At 35.8% G+C, this 20,551-nt stretch overlaps 1 protein-coding gene across 7 annotated transcripts in view; it reads right to left on the bottom strand.

Moving 5' to 3' along the window:
* The window catches only part of ZNF451 (zinc finger protein 451), an 88,726-nt gene that overhangs the window by 38,227 nt on the left and 29,948 nt on the right, over positions 1-20,551 (bottom strand). For all 7 annotated transcript variants that reach the window (XM_043591705.1, XM_043591708.1, XM_043591706.1 and 4 more), the window contains 4 exons: positions 17,233-17,358; positions 12,012-12,123; positions 7,216-7,366; positions 5,853-5,979 (listed from right to left, as the gene is read on the bottom strand). In XM_043591705.1, coding sequence (XP_043447640.1) covers positions 5,853-5,979; positions 7,216-7,366; positions 12,012-12,123; positions 17,233-17,358 — 516 coding nt within the window. The remainder of the gene's footprint in view (positions 1-5,852; positions 5,980-7,215; positions 7,367-12,011; positions 12,124-17,232; positions 17,359-20,551) is intronic.

The following is a 20,551-nucleotide window of genomic DNA, read 5'->3' as shown; positions in this document are numbered from 1 at the left end:
TTTCTACCACTATATTCTCAGCTATATTAAAATAAAATACACCATACACATTTGTATATCTAAACCAAGTTAAACCACAATAAAATATTACTTTTTACCCACTAGGATCTAGGCTAGCTTAAAAGGCACATAAGTGTTGATAAGAATGTGGAAAAACTGGCATCTGCATATATTGCTAGTAAGAAAGTAAAATGGTACAGTGTGTTGGATAACAATTTGGCAGTTCTCCAAACAACTGAACATAAGTATGATATGACCCAACAATTTAACCTGTTAGACAAGTAAAGACATATTCACACGAAGATTTATACATTTATTTATAGCAACATTATTCACAACAGCCAAAAAGTAGAAATAACTCAAGTGTCCACCAAGTGATGAAATGATAAAGAAAAAGTGGCATATATCCATATGCTGGAATGTTACTTGGCAATAAAAAGGAATGAAGTGCTGATATGCTACAACATGGATGAACCCTGACAACATTATGGTAAATAAAAGAATCTTGTCACAAAAGGCCACATATTTTAAGATTCCATTTATATGAAATGCCCAGAAAAGGCAAAACCATAGTTTACAGGTTGCCTAGGGCTAGGGAGGATGGGCTAAAAACAGGGAAAAATAACCTTAAATGATAGGCTGGCCCCTAGGAAGAGAATGAGAAAGAGTGGTTGTGCCTATTGACCCACAAGTGACACTGAGGTACACTGAAGCTTACAATATGTCCTCTACCACCTGCATTAAACGGAAGAAAAGCAGGAAGCTATCTAGTGATATACCACTCATTGAATGGCTTTAATGTTAAAAACCACTAGACATTGGCTACTACTCAAAGTGTGACCCAAGGACAAGAAGCACTGGCATCACCTACAAGCTTGTTAGGAATCTTGAATCCAAGGTCCCACCTCAATTTATTATCAGAACTTGCATTTTACAAGATTCCCAAGTGATTAGTGTATTAAGTTTAAGAAACATTAGCACAGACAGAAGAAATTGGGGACGAAAGGGAAAGAGGAGGGAAGCAAGGCAAAAAATGCAAATTGTGGTAATTTCATTCTCTTTCACCGAAGAATGCCATCTTTACAAAACAGAATTCACAGGTATACAATCTTCTAGTGACCTCTTCTGGCTGATTTAAGATAGGCAATTATAATTAGTGCATACCAGTTTCCTTTAGAGTTCTGGTGACGGACTCTCCAAAGAATAAGCAATAAGGAGCATTTAATGAGAGCTGTTTGTTAAGGCCTAAGTGCTTTAGAAAGAATTATATTTTCTCTCAACAATCTTGCGTGTAAGTATAACAATTTTATTTTAGAGACAAATAAAGCTCAGAGATGTTCCTTAACTTGCTGAGTACATACAGCTAATAAAAGCGACAGTAGAATCCAGGTCTGTCTGGACATCAAAGCCTTTGCTCCATTTTACCATAATGCTTCTCAGAAGGCTAAATATCATAAATTTACTTCCTGGAGACCAGGCAAAACAACATGGAATAAGTAATTCTCAGAAAAAAAGGGAACAAATTAATGAAATTTGGGAAAATACAAATGAGAGTATTAATTAAGGTTAAAATACCTATTCAGATTTACTAAAGAAAAAAGATAAATAATTTGCTCACTAAAATAGACAAAACACTTACAGCCTGGAATAGGGAAACAGGCTCTGAAAGAACTCTAGTTTTGAAAAAGGAAGAATACTAGTCACCAAGTGAAAACACCAAAAAAATTTATGGAACGCAGTCCTCTTGTATCATTTTTCTCTTCTCTCCTTAAACCTTTGTCATAATAGGAAGCCCTGTCATTTCTTTTTGTTTCACTTTAAGGTCTTTATTCTAAATGCCATTACCTAAGCAAAGCCTTTTTTCATCTCAAAGTTAAATTATTGCAAAAGTCACCTAAAGCAGTCTCCTTTCTACACCTATGGATCCACCTTGAACACTGCTACCATCCTAATACCACTCGATCTCTTTGGTATCCCTAAGAAAGAGAAGGAATTGGGTTCTAGAATTAAAAGTCCTTCTAACTCTAAAAGGTATAAAGCATTATTTTCATCATGTCACTGTCCTATTACAATAACCTCTTGCCAGTATTAAGGTTATCACTTGTGTTGGGAGTCCCCCAAATCATCCCCAGGTTTGATGGTTTGCTAGGATTCACAGCACTCAGCATATAGTTGTATTCACAGCTATGATTCATTATAGGTTTTAAGCTATCAGGATATTTAATGTGGTATTGCTTTTAATAACAAAAAAATGAAACTGATACATCTAAGAGGAAATTAAATGAACTATAATATATTCATACGGAAGAATACTATTCATTGACTTAAAGTGTATGCATCGATTCAACAAATGTTTAAGCACTCATGTTTACAACACGCTGCTTTTCTCTTTTTTTAAGTTTATTTTTGAGAGAGAGAGAGCGAGCATGCATGCATGCAAGGGGGCAGGGAGTGGGACAGAGAAAGAGGAAGAGAGAATTGCAAGCAGGCTCTACACTGTCAGCACAGAGCTGGAGCACGAACTCACTAATTGTGAACTCATGACCTGAGGCAAATCAAGGATCAGACACTTAACCAACTGAGACACCTAGATGCTCCTAACACACTGATTTTCTTAATTACAGAAAAACTCACACACCTGATCTTACATAAAAATATTTATGAGTGTTTTTGATGCAACTGTAAATCAGATTTTTTCTTAATTTCACTTTCTGCTGCTTCATATTAGGGTATAGAATTGCAACAGATTTCTGTACGTTGATTTTGTATCCTGCTACTTTACTGAATTCATTTATTAGTTCTAGTAGTTTCTTGGAATCTTTAGGGTTTTCTATATATAGTATCATGTCACCTGCAAATACTGAAAGTTTTATTTCTTCCCTACCAGTGTGGATCTTTGTTATTTCTTTTTGTTATCCAACTGCTGTGGTTAGGACTTCCAGTACTATGCTGAATAAAAGTGGTGAGAGTGGACATTTTTGTCTTGTTCCTGACCTTAGGGGAAAAGCTCTCAGTTTTTCACCACTGAGTATGATGTTAGCTGTAGGTTTTTCACAAAAGGCCTTTTTTATGTTGAGGTTATGTTCCCTCTAGACCTACTTTGTTGAGGGATTTTATCATGAATGGATATTGTACTCTGTCAAATGCTTTTCCTGTATCTATTGAAATGTTTTTTATCCTTTTTCTTATTGATATATCACATTGACTGTTTTGTGTGTACTGAACCTGCTGCACCAAAACCAATAAAATACCTAGGTATAAACTTAGCCAAAGATGTGAAAGACTTATACTTTGAAAACCATACAACACTGATGAAAGAAATTCAAGATGATGCAAAGAAATGGAAAGATGTTCTATGCTCATGAATAGGAAGTACATATAGTGTTGATGTCTATATTACCCAAAGCAATCTACAAATTTAATGTAATCCCTATTAAAATACCAACAGCATTTTTCACAGAACTAGAACAAATAATCATAAAATTTGTATTGAACCACAAATGACCCTGAATAGTCAAAGCAATCTTGAAAAATAAAAACAAAACGGGAGGTAACACAATTCCAGACTTCAAGTTATATTACAAAGGTATAGTAATTGTAACAGTGGGGCACAGGCATAAAAATAGACATATTGATCAATGGAACAAAACAGAAAACCCAGAAATAAACCCACAATTATATGGTCAATTAATCTTTGACAAAGGAGAAATGAATAGCCAATGGGAAAAAGATATTCTCTCAACAAATGGTGCTGGGAAAATTGGAGAGCAACATGGAGAAGAATGAAACTGGGGACACCTGGGTGGCTCAGTTGGTTAAGGGTCCAACTCTTGATTTCAGCTCAGGTCACGATCTCCCAGATCATGAGTTTGAGCCCTATGTCAGGCTCTGTCCTGACAATGTGGAGCCTGCTTGGGATTCTCTTTCTTCCTATCCCTCTATCTCTCTCAAAATAGATAAATAAACATTAAAAAAAAATAGAATTAAAAAAAAGAAACGAAACTGGACCACTTTCTTTCACCATACACAAAAACAAACTAAAAATGGATTGAAGACCTAGATGTGAGACCTGAAACCATAAAAATCCTTGAGGAGAGTACAGGCAGTAATCTCTGACACTGGCCATAGCAAGAATTTTTTAGATATTTCTACCAAGACCAGGGAAATAAAAGCAGAAATAAACTATTGGGGCTTCATCAAAATAAAAAGTTTCTGCACAGCAAAGGAAACAATCAACACAATTAAAAGGAAACCTACTAAATGGGAGAAGACATTTGCAAATGACATATCCGATAAAGGGTTAGTATTCAGAATATATAAAGAACTTATACAACTCAGTCAAAAAACAAATCGTCCAATTAAAAAATGGGCAGAAGACATGAACAGACATTTCTCCAAAGACATTCAGATGACCAACAGACACATGAAAAGATGCTCAACATCACTCATTATCAGGGAAATGCAAAGCAAAACTATAATGAGATATCACCTCTTATCTGTCAGAATGGCTATAATCAAAAACAAACGAAACAAGTACTGGCGAGGATGTGGAGAAAAAGGAACCCTTGTGTACTGTTGGTGGAAACGCAAACTGGTGCAGCCACTCTGGAAAACAGTATGGAGGTTCCTTAAAAAGTTAAAAAATAGAACTACTCTGTGATCCAGTAATCGCACCACTGGGTATTTACCCAAAGAACACAAAAACACTAATTCAAAGTGATAATGCACCCATATATTTATAGCAGTATTATTTACAATAGTCCAAGTATCCATCGATTGATGAATGGATAAGGAAGATGTGGTGTATATATACACAATGGAATATTACTCAGCTATAAAAAAGAATGAAATCTTGCCATCTGCAGAGAAAGACAAACACCCTATAAATTCACTCATAGGTATGATTAAGAAACAAAACATGAGCTAAGGGGAAAAAAGAGAGAGAGACACAAACCAAGAAACAGACTCTTAACTATAGAGAATAAACAGATGGTTACTAGAGGGGATGAGTGAAATAGGTGATAGGGATTGAAGAGTATACTTGTCATGATGAACACTGAGCGTTCATAAAGTAAAAACTTAAGGGGCACCTGGGTGGCTCAGTTGGTTAAGTGTCCAACTTCGGCTCAGGTCATTATCTCATGGTTCTTAATTTCAAGCCCCACTTTGGGGTCCCTATTGTCAGCACACAGCTGGCTTTGGATCCTTTGTCCCACTCTCTTTTTTTGCCCCTCCTCCGCCTGTGCTCTCTCTAAACATTAAAAAATTTTTTTTAAAAATGAAAAAAAATTTTCTCCACAGTGAACATATTGTACAAGTAACATTTTGTAACGTTAATAAGTCATTATAGATATATAATTTCAAATATAGTAAACACACACTACAGAATCATCTATTATACAGATTTGTGTATGCCATGAATCAACCTGTCTCCCTTGAGATTTAACACCTAATGTGAGTTACATAAAACAACCTTTTGTATACTAGATTTCTTAACACTAGCATTAATAAAGGAATTGTTATTTAATTTACTAGATGGCTCCAACATTTCAACAGGCAGTGAAAGGCAGCAGACTTAAGATTAAAGTTCTAGTTCTCATCATAAGCATCTTGAAGAACGTTAATTCCACAGAGCAACTCCATCAAAGGAAGGGCTTCGATGATAATCTTTAGGAGTGCTGGCTTTCAGTCATGAAGTTTACCTGTCCACAAAAATTTAATGTTCCAATCATTTTACTCTTGACCCTTATGTGCACCACTAGTGACTTCAGGCTTAAGAGCAGCAAGAAAACACTTGCATCAAATTCCATGGTTCTCTAGAAAAAATACCTACTCTTAGGACATCCTCTTACCTTAGCAAAAAGATGATCCCTATATTGCTGTTGAGTAACAAAATTTTTGTAACATACTACACAAGCAAAGGAATTGACGAATGGTCCATGTAGTGTAATTGTCGGATCACATGGAGAGTGATCAAACCTACTCGGCAAAAGAGAGGTAGCATTAGAAAAGTCCACATTTTAGGAGCCAAACTATGTTGCTTCATTTGTTAAGCATTTGCTTATTTGTTTACACACATACACACAACACACTCAGAAATTTATACTCTTCTATTGAAATATTAAAAACGTTCTTCATGTTCAAGAAATATCAAATGACTCCTAAATGCCACACAATCCCTTCAAACAGTGACCAACAGTTAGCTCAAGATTTCATAAAAGTATCTAAAATCCAATAAAATGGATTTAAGCATGTCTTGCTTAACTGGTACAATTCCAGTCTGAAAGTTATAGAGCCATCATCTTTTCCTTTTTGCCTTATTTGCCACAATATTTACTAATAGTTGTAAATGAATCAACAGAATTATAATCTCATGTCAAGATTTCTGGCACACACCTACTTCCTAAAAATGGCTTTTAATCCTTTTAATGTTCACTTTAATCATTTAATAAGTGTCATTTTAAACTGCCTCAAACACTTTTAAAAAGTCTTTAGATATAGTATGCTACCTAGTTATTTATAGAATGCTGAAGACCGTACAAAAGGCTCTATAGGTAGGTTAATGCATAAGTAGGGTGAGACATCTAGAAATGAAAAAGGTTGTGAGACCCCAAATTCTCAATTTCCATCTTTAAACTATTAGAAGGAGAGATTATGAAGGTAGGAATGTTTAATACCTTTAATACTGCTATTCCCTGATATTTACTTTCTCAAGCTCTACTATTAAAAAAATTCAGTAAGTTAATAAGATAGGTTTATAAATAGAATATTTATTATTAATTTTGCTACATTTGGTTTGCTTTTAACATTTCTTTTGTAATACCATATTAGCTTTCTTTAGGCTAAACGAAATATCTATAAGTGTTTTGTGTCTCTTGAAATTTGCATTTATGGGCTGGATTTCTCTACAACGGATTCAACTGCATATCAATGTAAAAATCTGTTCAAAATTTTATGAGACATATTAGGATAAATACATACTTAAATGCTACAAGTCTTTAAAGAAAAGAATATAACTAGAGAAATCTGACTTTAGGCCTTCTAGGAAACCTAAGAAATATAAATTTAAAATAACTATCATAAGAGTATAAAACAATTTGTCTGGAATATAAAGCTATGGTTACAATGGCATGAGTGCATCATGCTTTCATTATATGAAATCACTTTGTAACACATTTGCTCTTCAGTATCCACTATTCTGAGTATCACACTCACCTTTTCAAATGTCCTAAGAGAAGGTGTCCATTATCAAATTCCTTGTTACAGTGCATTATGGGACATAAAATTGGTTTCCCAGACACCTGCATCTGGCCTCCTCTTCGGAATGAACTTTTTTTTCCAGAATTAATTGTGCCTGTTTTGAGTCCTGCATTATTGGAATACAAATTCTTAAGTTCCTACTTCAGATATTTGTCCTTTGGACAGGTAACCAAAATTATGGCAAAACAATAAATACTATGAAATAGCATCAACTGGGTGATCCTAATTATAATTAAAAATGTCTTGGCTTTCTAATAAAACATATGATAACCTAAAAATAAATAGTTATTGGGACAAATAAAGCTGTTAACATCTTTTTTTTGTTTTTTAAAGATTTTATTTTTTTAAGTAATTTCTATACCCAATGTAGGGCTCGGACTTCCAACCGGAGATCAAGAGTCACATGCTCTATTGACTCAGCTAGCCAGGTGCCCTTTCTTTTTGTTTTTGAAATAGGTATAGGGATTAAGTGTGTTTGTATGTTTATTATTGCTACAGCCAGTGTGGGTCTTGAACTCAAGACCCTGAGATCAAGAGTCACATGCTCTGTTGACTGAGCCAGTCAGGAGTCCTGAATGCTGTTAACATCTTTAAGTAACATTCTCTGGGGGAAAAAACTCTATTTTCTTAAGTTCAACAGCCAAGAAATGTCAAACATTAAATACTGATTAGAAAAGCAGTTGCTCCACAGACCCATACCCTTCTTTCTCATTTATATAAACTGGCAAAGATCTAATTTTTTTTTCTCTTTTAACGATCTTAAACACATTAGAAGATTTAGCTATATTATAAAAGATTGGGGTTCTCTGAAAATTATGTTAAAAAATACAGCTGGGAGAGCGGGGAAGAGTGGAGAGTTCAGGGAGGCAAGGAAAATAAGAGTGGTACTTTCTGAAGAAACCAGCCATTGACCAATGAGTTCCAACCTGGATATCAAATAATGGAGATCTCAGTAATAAATTTACAGAACACAAAGCAGAGATTTACTTATTGTTACTACCTCTTTCCTATTTATTCTATTTTGTCCCTCTTCTTCTCCTTTCATGTAAAAAAAATTTTTTTTAAATCTTATTTGAGAGACAGAGAGAGCGAGAAAGTAAGTGCCAGTGGGGGAGGAACAGAGACACAGAGGGAGACACAGAATCCAAAGCAGGCTCTAGACTTCGAGCTATAAGAACTGAGCCTGACACAGGACTTGAACTTAGGATTTGAACTCAAAAACCATTCTTGAGATCATGACCTGACCTGAAGTTGGACACTTAACTGAGCCACCCAGCCACCTCTCTTTTTCTCCTTTCAAAGTTTGCCTATCACTAGTTTCTCTCTTTCTTTTTAAAGTAAACTCCATGCCCAAAGAGGAGCTGGAACTCACAACCCCAAGATCAAGAGTCACATGGCTCTACTGAATGAGCAAGCCAAGCACCCCTTTTCATCACTACTTTCTCTTAATTAATCTTCCTCTATCCTGATCCATTCTTCATCCCCTCTCTTTATAATCACACAACTCTTGTAGACTAATACCCCTGGCCAAATTTTGTTCCCAGGGAAATTCTGAATGCATGATATATGATGGAAATTTTGTAGTCACACTGTATAAACCATGAAATGTAAAACTGCCAGGAGGATTCTGACTGTATATCACATGATTATACACAGACGGTTTGATTATTGACTCCCTTTTATAATTATTTGTGGATTGTTTCAATACCTTGAATATTTCATACAATAGAAAACTAAGTTATTTATCTTTATGGCAGATTTAAAGATTTAAATAGAACTTAAAGATTTAAATAGAATGAATTATTCTTTTAAAATCATCTAGTTTTAAGATCTAGTTTTAAGATCTCCAAATGGTTATTATACAAACTTAAGGTTTCAACTGCTTTTCTGTTTTAGTCCTCATGGGGGAAGGCCTCCATTAAAAGCTGCCAAAATGTTTATCAATGTGTTCTGCCAACACTGAACAGCATATAGCATTAATCATATTTTAATCTTCGGCGCAGGTCATGATCTCACAGTCCGTGAGTTCGAGCCCCACATCAGGCTCTGTGCTGACAGCTCAGAGCCTGAAGCCTGTTTCAGATTCTGTGTCTCCATCTCTCTCTGAACCTCCCCCGTTCATGCTCTCTCTCTCTGTCTCAAAAATCAATAAAGGTTAAAAAAGTTAAAAAAAAAAAAAGAGAGTGTTGTTTTTAAGTTATGAAGTATTCAAATGTATACAAACTGGCCTAACTGTAAAGATCTATAAAAGATGAATTTCTAGTAGAGTAATTATCAATAAAGTACTTAAACTACTTCTAATCAAAGAACTGAATTACAAAGCTGGATACTTTGGAATAGATTGAACAAGTCCCTTAGCGCTACTTTAAAGTAGAATCTCACTTTCTGTAATTTAAGAAAACAATGACTCATCTCTGTTTCCTCAGCTATACCCTATCCAAATATCTCAGCACTTTCTAAAGATAATTTATGGAATAGCATCATACCAAATATAGTCAGTGCTGAAGCAGCTGTTCTAGAAATAGATCCCAAACTTTCATTTTATAGTATTTTTGTAGGGAGCAAGCAAAAAAAATAAAACCATCTTATAAAAAGAGTATAACTGAAGACCTTAAATCCACGCTTAAGCTCATCAGCCACCAATGAGTCAGGTGTGACCTGAAGATATATACAATAAAAAGTCTTACCAAGACATGAAGACACAGCTAAATGACTCATTTGTTCCCCCGACCTGCTCCGACAGATCTATAAACAGATGCTCATGAATTCATTTTACAAGGAATTAAAATATTGTGCCAACCTGGAAGCTAGGGGTATGCCTAAAGGGGCATATTACCAGGCCAACTAGCACTCTAGACAGGACTTGAAGGTGTTAGATTCACATGAGATAAACTATTTTTAGAAGACATCTTATAGATGAAATAGTCCATTTCTCTATCAAAACTACCTAGGAATCTTTCCAAAACTATAGATGTCCTAGAATTATCTCTGGAGATGAAGCCAAGGTATGTATTTAAAAGCTCCCAGGTGAGGGGCGCCTGGGTGGCGCAGTCGGTTAAGCGTCCGACTTCAGCCAGGTCACGATCTCGCGGTTCGGGAGTTCGAGCCCCGCGTCAGGCTCTGGGCTGATGGCTCAGAGCCTGGAGCCTGTTTCCGATTCTGTGTCTCCCTCTCTCTCTGCCCCTCCCCCGTTCATGCTCTGTCTCTCTCTGTCCCAAAAATAAAAAAAAAATAAAAAAAAAATAAAAACGTTGAAAAAGCTCCCAGGTGACTCTGATGTAGCTAAGGGGAAACCAGTGAACTAAAGGCATTAACTTGCACTAAGAACAGAATGCTTATCAAGAGGAAGTTTTTATTACTCTAAGCCTTACAAAGAACAACCCAAGAGGCAAAATCATTTACCACAATTTCTAAGTATCTTTTGCTAAAGTAGGTCTGGAATGCCAAACAATTCTTTTGTTTAGTTGAATGACAGTCACATTTGGAACTCAAGTCCTAGGCTTCTTTCTGCATTCATATGCAAATGATTATAGCCTGCTTTGGCTAATATTCAACCAGCATTTATTATCTCTATGCTGAGCATTCTTTTTAGGCACTCACACAAAAAAGAATTACAAACCTTGGTCTTTGTCCCCAGAGTGTGGAGTCTGACAAAGACAGACATGCAAACGTTTCAATTCAAAATAACAGGGTAAAAACCGCACTAGAGAACTTTGGAATTATCCCATCAGTGGTAATCTGATTCAAAGAAAACCCCTCTGAAAACAACTTCAGAATAACAAGATATCTAGGTTCAAGTTGAGTACTGCATGCAGTTATTTCTTTTGTTTGTTTGTTTATTTATGTTGAGACACACACACACACACACACACACACACACACACACACACACACACACACACAGTGAGAGGTGGGGAGGAGCAGAGAGAGAGAATTCCAGGCAGGCTCCACAGTGTCAGCACAGTGTCCAATGTGTGGCTCGAACTCAAGAAACCGTGAGATGACCTGACCCGAGATAAAGAGTCAGATGCTCAACCAACTAAGCCACCCAGGCACCCCTGCATGAGCAGATATTTCTAATGGCTTTTTCAATGAAATCTTCTGTGGATTATACCCACAGCTAAGATTTCTGTGGATATCCCAAGCCTTTAAAAGGCTCACTGTTTTGTCTACAAGACAGGCTAGAAAAGCTGCCATGGTGTGACTGTCCCACTGGCTCTTAAAGATTCCATCAAATTATCTGTTGGGGGGAAAATGTTCCATAGTGACTCTTTCAGGAACCTAAGGTCTGCAAAGAGTTAGTGAAGAAGCTACCCAATGCTTTAGATGAGACTCTCATGTGGACACTTCCTTCCAAATATCTATACAGGCTGCATTGATGAATAAATAAATAAACATGAATTCTTTAGATCTCAGATTAAAATCCATTTCATTAGAGAAGCCTTTCCTGACCCCAAATAATCCATTAAAAATCCTCCCCAAAACACATGCACTATTCCATCTAACAACTATAAAATAACACGAATAAATACATGAGCAGTATCTAATGAGATCAAGGAGAGCCTATTATAATCAAAATACACGTTTGCCAATGTAGAAAGACAAGTGGTAAAGTAGGCCATTATTAATTACTGAAACTAAATTTCAATACTTTATACACCTACTAGCAACTGAATAATACAGACATAATGCATTAAGGCTTTAGGGAAGCTCAGTAACCTCAGTGTTCCACTCTGATCTCTAAAGAATACCTGGCATTTTTAGCCACTGGTCCACACACAGTCTTGCTGCTTCTGTATCAGAATGTCCTCGAATAAATTCCAATTCCTGTAACCCATGAGCATGCTGAAAATCGATTTTTTCCTAAAGATATTAAGAAGAAAATTAATTAACCTATGATTACTAACCTGGTTTCCTTAAGAAAAAGATTTTAACATACTAGTGATCAGAAAATGCTGATTATCCTTTGTCCCTGTAACTCCACATCTGGACATCTATCCCAAAGAGAAAAGTCAAAACAAAGTTCATGCTCTAAGATACTGATTCCAATGTTATCTGTATTTGCACAAAGTTTGCTACAACCTACATCTCCAACAATGGGTACTGTTTAATTATGTATATATATTTCGTGAAAGTCAATTAGAAACATTAATCAAACTTTTTCAGTGAAGTAGGAATGTATTTTTATATCAAGTAGATCACCAAATAGTATTAAACAAATGAGGCCAAATATAAATAAATATTAATTTCAAGCTATATGTAACTACATCTGCTGCAGAGGGGAACAAATGCTGAAAGTAAATATACAAAATGTCAATGACTATCTCTGGGAATGGAAATATGAATGATTATTTTCATTTTTAAACCAGTATACATTCTTTTTGAATTTTCCACATATGTTCTGAAGTATACAGAAGCCTATTCAATATCTGTTCAGTGAATAGTATTAATAAGAGCAGATATTCATTAGTATTGAGTATGTGCCAGTATAAAGCATTTATTACCATCTAGATCCACAATTGGCAAACTTTTTTCATAAAGGGCCGGACCAGTAAATATTTTTAGGTTTTGCAGACCATACAGTCCCTACTGCAACTACTCAACTCTGCATGAAAGCAGCCATAGATAACATGTAAACAAATGGGGATTGCTATGTCCCAACAAAATCTTATTTACAAAAAAAGGTGGCAGGCCAGGACCAACCATGAAATTAGACTTGTGCTTTAGACTGTTAGTTTCTAACTCTTCCTGTATATTACCTGTAAATCTTTTGCATACTGTCTGATCATGCTATATCTAACAATTAACACTTATTGATGACTTATCACGCCATTATTCTAAAAGCATTTTAGATTTTTCACAATAACTTTGTGAGACAGGTACTATTACTGTTTGCATTTTATGATGGGAAAACTGAGGTACACAGAAAGGTCAAATAAATTGCCCAAGGATAAATAACAATGACAGGATTTAAACTCTCACAATTTGATTCTAGAATCCATGCACTTAACTAGTATACCATACTGCATCTCAACAAAGTTGTTCTTAAAAAGAAATCACAAAGTCACAAATGCTAGATTTGTAAGAGACAAGCCAGAATAATCAATGGCCTAGTTAGCAATACAACAAGATCTTCTATCAAAAAGTACAGGAACAGGGAGATTCAAGATTTAAATCTGAAAAAAATCTTCTATACAACATTGTTCAAAGTACAGCCATACGATACTAATTCTCAAAGATGTTAACAAGCATCATATAGAGATTTAAAAAATTCCCTATAATCAAATTAAGTAAGTATAGAAGCAATGTTTTTAATACAAAATTTAAAAGTCTCCTTTAGTGCAGGACTTCCAAAGCCTTCAAGCGTCAATGTCTGTGTGATTTTCCACACAGAGAATATGCAGTATCTCAAGAAATTATCAAATTTTTTTTTCCAAAGTATATCCTGCAGTATTAGTGTTCTGAGTAATATGTTATGGAAAACAAGGCTAGTTTATCCAAAGAAGCAATATGGTAAGCCTCTGGTAGACTCCAAAGACGTTTTCTAATGTACAAAATTAAACTACTTATCATAGTTCCTTACAAAAATTGATCACAATAAAAACTCTTAGATTAAGATCAAGTACAACTACATGCCAGCCAACAGCCTATTTATTTTAAATTGTCAAAATTTAAAAATAAACAAATTTTAAAAAGTTCTGACATTTTTTATAACAGAATTTGAACTCTCTGGTGATAGTCAATGCTCAAAAAACACTTGTTGGCTGAAGTCATCCCCAAATTACCCACTACTTTTCCTTTGTCATGAAGCTTCTTCCACAAACTTTAGGGTTATACCCCTTTTTGTAAGTCATCTTAACTCTTACAGTATAGCCACAAGCAAAGCTGGTAGCTGGTCAACTAGTCAACACAACATTATCTCTGAAAGTAATTTATCTAGTGAAGATTTTGAAATTTACTTTGAGAGAGCACGAGAGCACAGGTGTTTGCACACAAGTAGGAGAGAGTAGAGAGAACAGGAGAGAAAATCCTAAGCAGGCCCTGCGCTATTAGCACAGAGCTCCATGTGGGGTGTGAACCCATGAACCATGAGATCATGAACTGAGCTGAAACCAAAAGTGGGATGCTTAATCGACTTAGCCACTGAGGTGCCCCAAGATTTTTTAAAATTTCTTTTTAAGTAGGCTCCACACCCAAAGCGGGGCTTGAACTCATGACCCTGAGATCAAGAGTTGCACACACTACTGACTGACACAGCCAGGTACCCCATATGCAGTGAAGGTTTTAATGAATTTTCTTTTTTTCTATAAAACCACTCCATCACAAAAGATGAGCAATTCACCTTAATAGTAAAATATCAATAATTCACAAAGGCCTAAGAATAGTTGGAAGATATTTTCTACTATATCTAGTTTTAGTCAGAGTTATAATCCACTAAAATTCCTCAACAGTTATTTTTATTTTCGTTTCATTATCTTCCTTTCTGGGTAGTTTATTTTTGTTTTCTGTCATCTAGTTAAAACAAAAAAGAAGTTATCTATACAGGAAACCAAATTTTAAAAAATCATGAATGGATAGCAAGCAGTGAACTAAAGCATCTGTGTTACTTTCTCCCTTAGAAAATGAAATCTTAGGGGCACCTGGGTGGCTCAGGTCATGATCTCAAGGTTCGCGGGTTTGAGCCCCATGTCCAGCTGTGTGCTGACAGCTCAGAGCCTAGAGTCTGCTTTGAAATCTCTGTGTCCCTCTCTCTCTCTCTGTCCTCCCCCACTCTCGCTCTGTCTCTCTCTCAAAAATAAATAAACATAAAAAAAAGAAAGAAAGAAAAAAAAGGAAAATGAAATCTCGGGGCACCTGGGGCTCAGCTGGTTAAGCGTCTGACTCTTGATTTTGGCTCAGGTCATGATCTCATGGTTGGTGGGTTTGAGCTCCATGTTGGCTCCGTGCTAGAGCCTGCTTGGGATTCTCTCTGCCTCCCCCTCCCCAAAATAAATAAACTTGGAAAAAAAAAAAAAAGAAATTTTAAGAAAAAAGAAATTTCGATACATTTATTCTTCACAACTGATTAAACAAGAATCTCACAATTTCAAGAAGTTCATTCAATGCTGAGGTAAAGTCTTTAACAGAATAAATCAGCATTTATATGGGTAGAAGCTGAAACCACCCTTGAGAAAAGCACCAATTATCATAGTGCCTATAAGATTCTGAACTCATCACAGACGCTTTATTATCCATATGGGAACACTGCCTGGGAAAAGAAGCTAGCATCATTCAGGAAATCTGTGGAAAAGGACAGCTTGCAAATCACCCCTCTCTCAAGATTTTCCCCATGACCCATAAACAATACATTTAACATAGTTTGGGGGGAAAAAAAATCTTCCTTAAAATTGATTATTATTTCTGCCAGGAAAGAAATGATCCTATTTTTTTTATATTTCTATGCATTAAACATTTTAAACATACAACTAGAATACTATGCACTAGTTTAACTGGTATTACATTATGAAGTAAAAGTCCCCAAACAAATCTATTTCTAAATGTAAAGAATATTAATTTATTCTATACCAAATTAGGAGATACTAAAACAGAGGCTAGAAATATACAAATTCCTTTAAGATAACCAATGGACAAGCAATCAAAACACAGATGTTAAAATTATAAAGTCATAGTGCTTATCCCAACCTGGGAGATTATCTCCAACTCTATCCCTACCAAATTAAAGTACAAAGTCTATAAAAGCTAAGTGACCTGCTGAAACCCAAACAAGCCGCTGGCAGTGCCATGATTTCAATTTTTCTTTTCTTTTTTTTTTTTTTTTTAAAGTAAGCTTTACATCCAATATGGGACTTGAACTCATGACTCTGAAATCAAGAGTTGCATGTTGTAGGAGTGCTTCGGTGGTTCAGTTGGTTAAGGGCCTGACTCCTGATTTCAGCTCAGGTCACAATCTTACAGTTGTGAGATGTAGCCCCACATTAGGCTCTGTGCTGAGCATGGAGCCTGTTTAAGATTCTTTCTCTTGCTTTCCCTCTGCCCTTCTCCCTTACATATGTGTGCTCTGTCACTCTCTCTCTCTCAAAAAAAAAAAAAAAAAAAAAAAAAAAAAAAAAGAGTTGCATGTTATACTGACTGAGCCAACCAGGCACCCCTCAATTTCCATTGCCAAAGTCCTAGTATGAAGCTTTATTTACCTAACTCATCAACTTTCTACTCCTAACAGACATTTGTCAGCCCTGAGGGATTCTTTTTTAAATTTTATTAAAAAAAAAAAAAATTTTTTTTTTTTAAAGTAAATTTTACCCTCAACATGGAGCTCAAACTCATGATGCTCACATCAAGAGTCACATGTTCCATCGACTGAGCCAGCCAAGTGCCTCAGTATTGAGGGGTTGTTTAAGTAATTCATCCAGGGCCTTCTAAAGCAAGTGAAGAAAAAGATTTACATCATTAGATATTCTAAATTAGGCTTCATTTTCCACATAGCAGCTTTTTGACAAACCTGATTCAAAATTCCTTCCTTTTAGCAATAGATTTAATCTGAAGGGACAGGCTCAAGTTTGAGAAAGCGGTCTGATTCTATTTAGTAGAAAAACCTTTCTTTTAATAGCTTTCTAATAACCTTTCTTTTAATAGCTTATATCTATGAAAGCACCAATAAACTCTTTTCACCCTTGTGATATAGTAATCAGAAACCCTTAATTGCTTATCTGCTGTAAGAAATCCCATGATTTTTAATTCCCAAAAATAAAGCCCAGTCAATTTTTTCTCCTGTATACATATATGATCAGAATCTAACAAACTAAAGACAGAGATATAAAAAGTTATTATGAATTACTACTAATGAGCTATCTAGAGTCCATATTGAACTGGATTCAATTACACATTTTTTGATGACAAGTTTCTCTTTACAATTGTATTCTAAACAATTCTATAATTTGGTAAAACACCAACTAAAAAACACCAACCACATACCCTGAATGCTCTATTCTTCTCCTCTTTCTGCTGTTTCTCCACTTCGACGTGGCGGGCTAGACGAGCCAGAGTTAAAGCAACTTTATCCTTCTGATGGTCAATATAGTCTTTATGCTTAACATTATCCTATAATTGAAAAAAACATTTTCATTTTTTTTTTTAACTAACAAAACAAGCCTTGGGATAACGAATCCATTTACCAAAGCGTTATTGTACTAAAGAACCATTTACCTTTTTTTGTAGTTTATTTCTTTAAGTAATCCCTACACGCAACATGGTACTCAAATTCATGACTCTGAGATCAAGAGTCACATGCTCTTCTGAGTGAACCAGCCAGGCACTCAAGAAAAATTTACTTTTATCATCAGCAAATTTCTAAGAACATGTCTTGTGTATTATGTATTTCATGTAGTATTTTATAGGTCAATTATCCACCAACATCTTTCATTTTCTGAAAGTTAGATAAACTAGCTTCTAAGGACAATTTATCATCTTTATTTACTTTATAATCATCTGGATATTGAAGAGTTTGGTGTTGCTTTGTTCTTCTGATCTATAAGGTAATGCCATTAAGCCATTAGTCCACCTCTAAAAGGTCTAACAGTACAAACATCCTTGATTCTGGCTTTTCAGCAATGCCAGAACAATATTTATTTAAGAGAAATTATTGATTAAAAAAATAGATCTAACTTCCAGTTTCCAGTCCAACATGTAAGGAGCTTATAAGCTACCACTTCATTCTGTCGAGTAAAAAGCTGAAAAAACCAAAAGTGAACAACTCTTCTTAGATCCACCAGAGAAGTGAGGTCACAGTATAAATTGGTACTCCAAAAAAGACAGGGGGCAAATACAGAGAATCCCAAGTAAATGGAGCAAAAACCCATGAGTGGAAACCTCAGCAGGAAGCAATAAAGGCAAAAAACCTCAACTGTAACTGATGGATTGTGAGAGGCTCACTGGGATAATTCTAAGAGTTAACAACCGCAGGATGACCCAGTCATGGAGAGCCCTCACACTTTTGTGAGTTTACCTCCAAGGAGTTCTACCAGGTTCTCACAGTAAACACTGGAGAAAAATCCCTTCATGCTTCCAGCAGGGGGAGAGGAAAGGTAAACATTTTGAAATATGCCAGAACATTCTGTTCTTAACAAGGTCTGCCCTCACCAACAACTATTTTACCAGAAGGTAACCTTGTAGGAGTTTTATCAGAACCTAAGCAACCTGGGAAAATGGAAAGACCCAATCTAGCTCCATTTAGCCTTCCACATGAGGGAAAGGGAAATACCCAATTTCAGGCCACACTAGCCATCCTTCCCGATTGAAAGAAGGGAATGAGAAGCACTGCTGAAGGTCACAGTCCAGGGGCACAGGCTCAACAAGACAGAGACTTAATCACAGGACTATACAGTGCTACCACGCCCCATTCTTTACTATCACATTATAAGGGCCCATTTACCACAGTTCCTTTTACCTAACACATCTTATCTACCTTTCCACCGAAAATTATAAGGAACACTAAAAGGCAAAAAACACAGTTTGAAGAGCCAGAGCAAGCACAGAAAGGCAGACACGGCAAGGATGTTAGAATGATCAGATCAGGAATTCAAAACAACTATGATTAACAACATGAAAGAACAGATGCGTAATGTAAGTAAGAGAGAGAGAAATCCTAAGAAAGAATCAAAAAGAAATGGTAGAGATCTAACACACTATAAGAGAAATGAAGAATGCCTTTGACAGTGCCCTTAGTAGACTGTACACTGCCAAGGAAAGAATCTCTGTGCTTGAGAATACGGCCACAGAAACTCCCAAAACTAAAAAACAAAACAAAGATCAAAAAAAACGCACAAAATGGAATATCCAAGAATTGTTACAAAAGATGTTACACATACATAAAAAAAATACGAGAAGAAAGAACAGAAAACTTTATGCAATGACTAAAAATTTCCCCCAATCAATGCCAGACAAACCAGAAATCAAGAAATAAAATCCTCTTTGTTCACAGATGACATGATCTTTCTTAAGGAACAACATGCAGGGGCACCTGAGTGGCTCAGTAGGTTAAGCGTCTGACTTTTGATTTTGGCTCAGGTCATGATTTCCCAGTTTCAGAAGTTTGAGCCCTGTATTGGGCTCGGTGCTGCTGGTGTGGTGCCTGCTTGGGATACTCTCTTTTTCCTAATCTCTCTGCCCCTCCCTGCTAGTGCTCTCCCTCAAAATAAATAATTAAAAAAAATAAAAAACGAACACACAAATATATAGTAGTTAGGGGTGAAGTAACCTGTGTAATTAGATATTTGTAGCAGCTTTATTCATAAATGCCAAAACTTGGAAGCAACCAATATGTGTTTTAGTAGGTGAATGGATAAACTGTGGAACATCCAGATGATAGAATATCAGTGCTGAAAGGAAATGAGTCGACAAAAAAAAAAAAAAAAAAAAAAAAGTCATCAGTTTATGAAAGGACATGGAGATTTAAATACATATTACTAAATGAAAGAAGCCGATCTGAAAAGGCTATACATAGTGTATGATTCCAACTATATGACATTCTGGAAAAGGCCAAACTATGGTGATAGTAAAAAAGATCGGTGGTTGCCCAGGGTTGAGGAGAGGGGAGGATGAGCTGGCAGAGTACAGATTTGCAGGGCAGTAAATTATTCTGTATGATACTATAAAGGGGACACCTGTTATCACAAATTTTTATAAACTCACAGAATGTACGTTAATAGTGAGCCCTAGTAAACTATGAACTTAGTGATAATGATGTGTCACTCTAGGTTCACTCACTATAACAAATGTATCATTATGCTGGGGGATGTTGATAATGAGGGAAGCTGTACATGTGCAGGGGCAGGAGGTATACAGGAAATCTCTGTATCTTCCTCCCAGTTTTGCTGTAAACCTAAAACTTCCCCCCAAAATAAAGTCTATTAAGTTTTTTTTCTACTAGAAAGACTGGGTTACTCTGTATCACTCTGTAGGCAAATCAGTCATTTATGTGCAACCCAAATTTTATCTACAGTGGGATAGAGTTGCATCATCAACCATGTCAAACATCAAGTGTGACTTTCCAAGTACACAAAAGTTACACTGAAGTGAGTATACATGAAAAGGTCAAAATGGTATTTTCAATATGAAGCTGCATCTTTGGAACAAGAAATGCTCACAGAATCACTTTTGGTACAAGTAGTTCCAGCTGACTTCTGACCACTTGGCCAGCCTACATATACCCTTGTACCAGGTAATAGATGACATTCTCCTAACTTCACCAAAATATTCTTTTACAAGGCATAGAACAATGCAGCTTATTAGAAAA

This window comes from Prionailurus bengalensis, chromosome B2 (assembly GCF_016509475.1).
Source record: "Prionailurus bengalensis isolate Pbe53 chromosome B2, Fcat_Pben_1.1_paternal_pri, whole genome shotgun sequence".
Lineage (NCBI taxonomy): Eukaryota > Metazoa > Chordata > Mammalia > Carnivora > Felidae > Prionailurus > Prionailurus bengalensis.
This window is presented reverse-complemented; position numbering and strand designations above follow the sequence as displayed.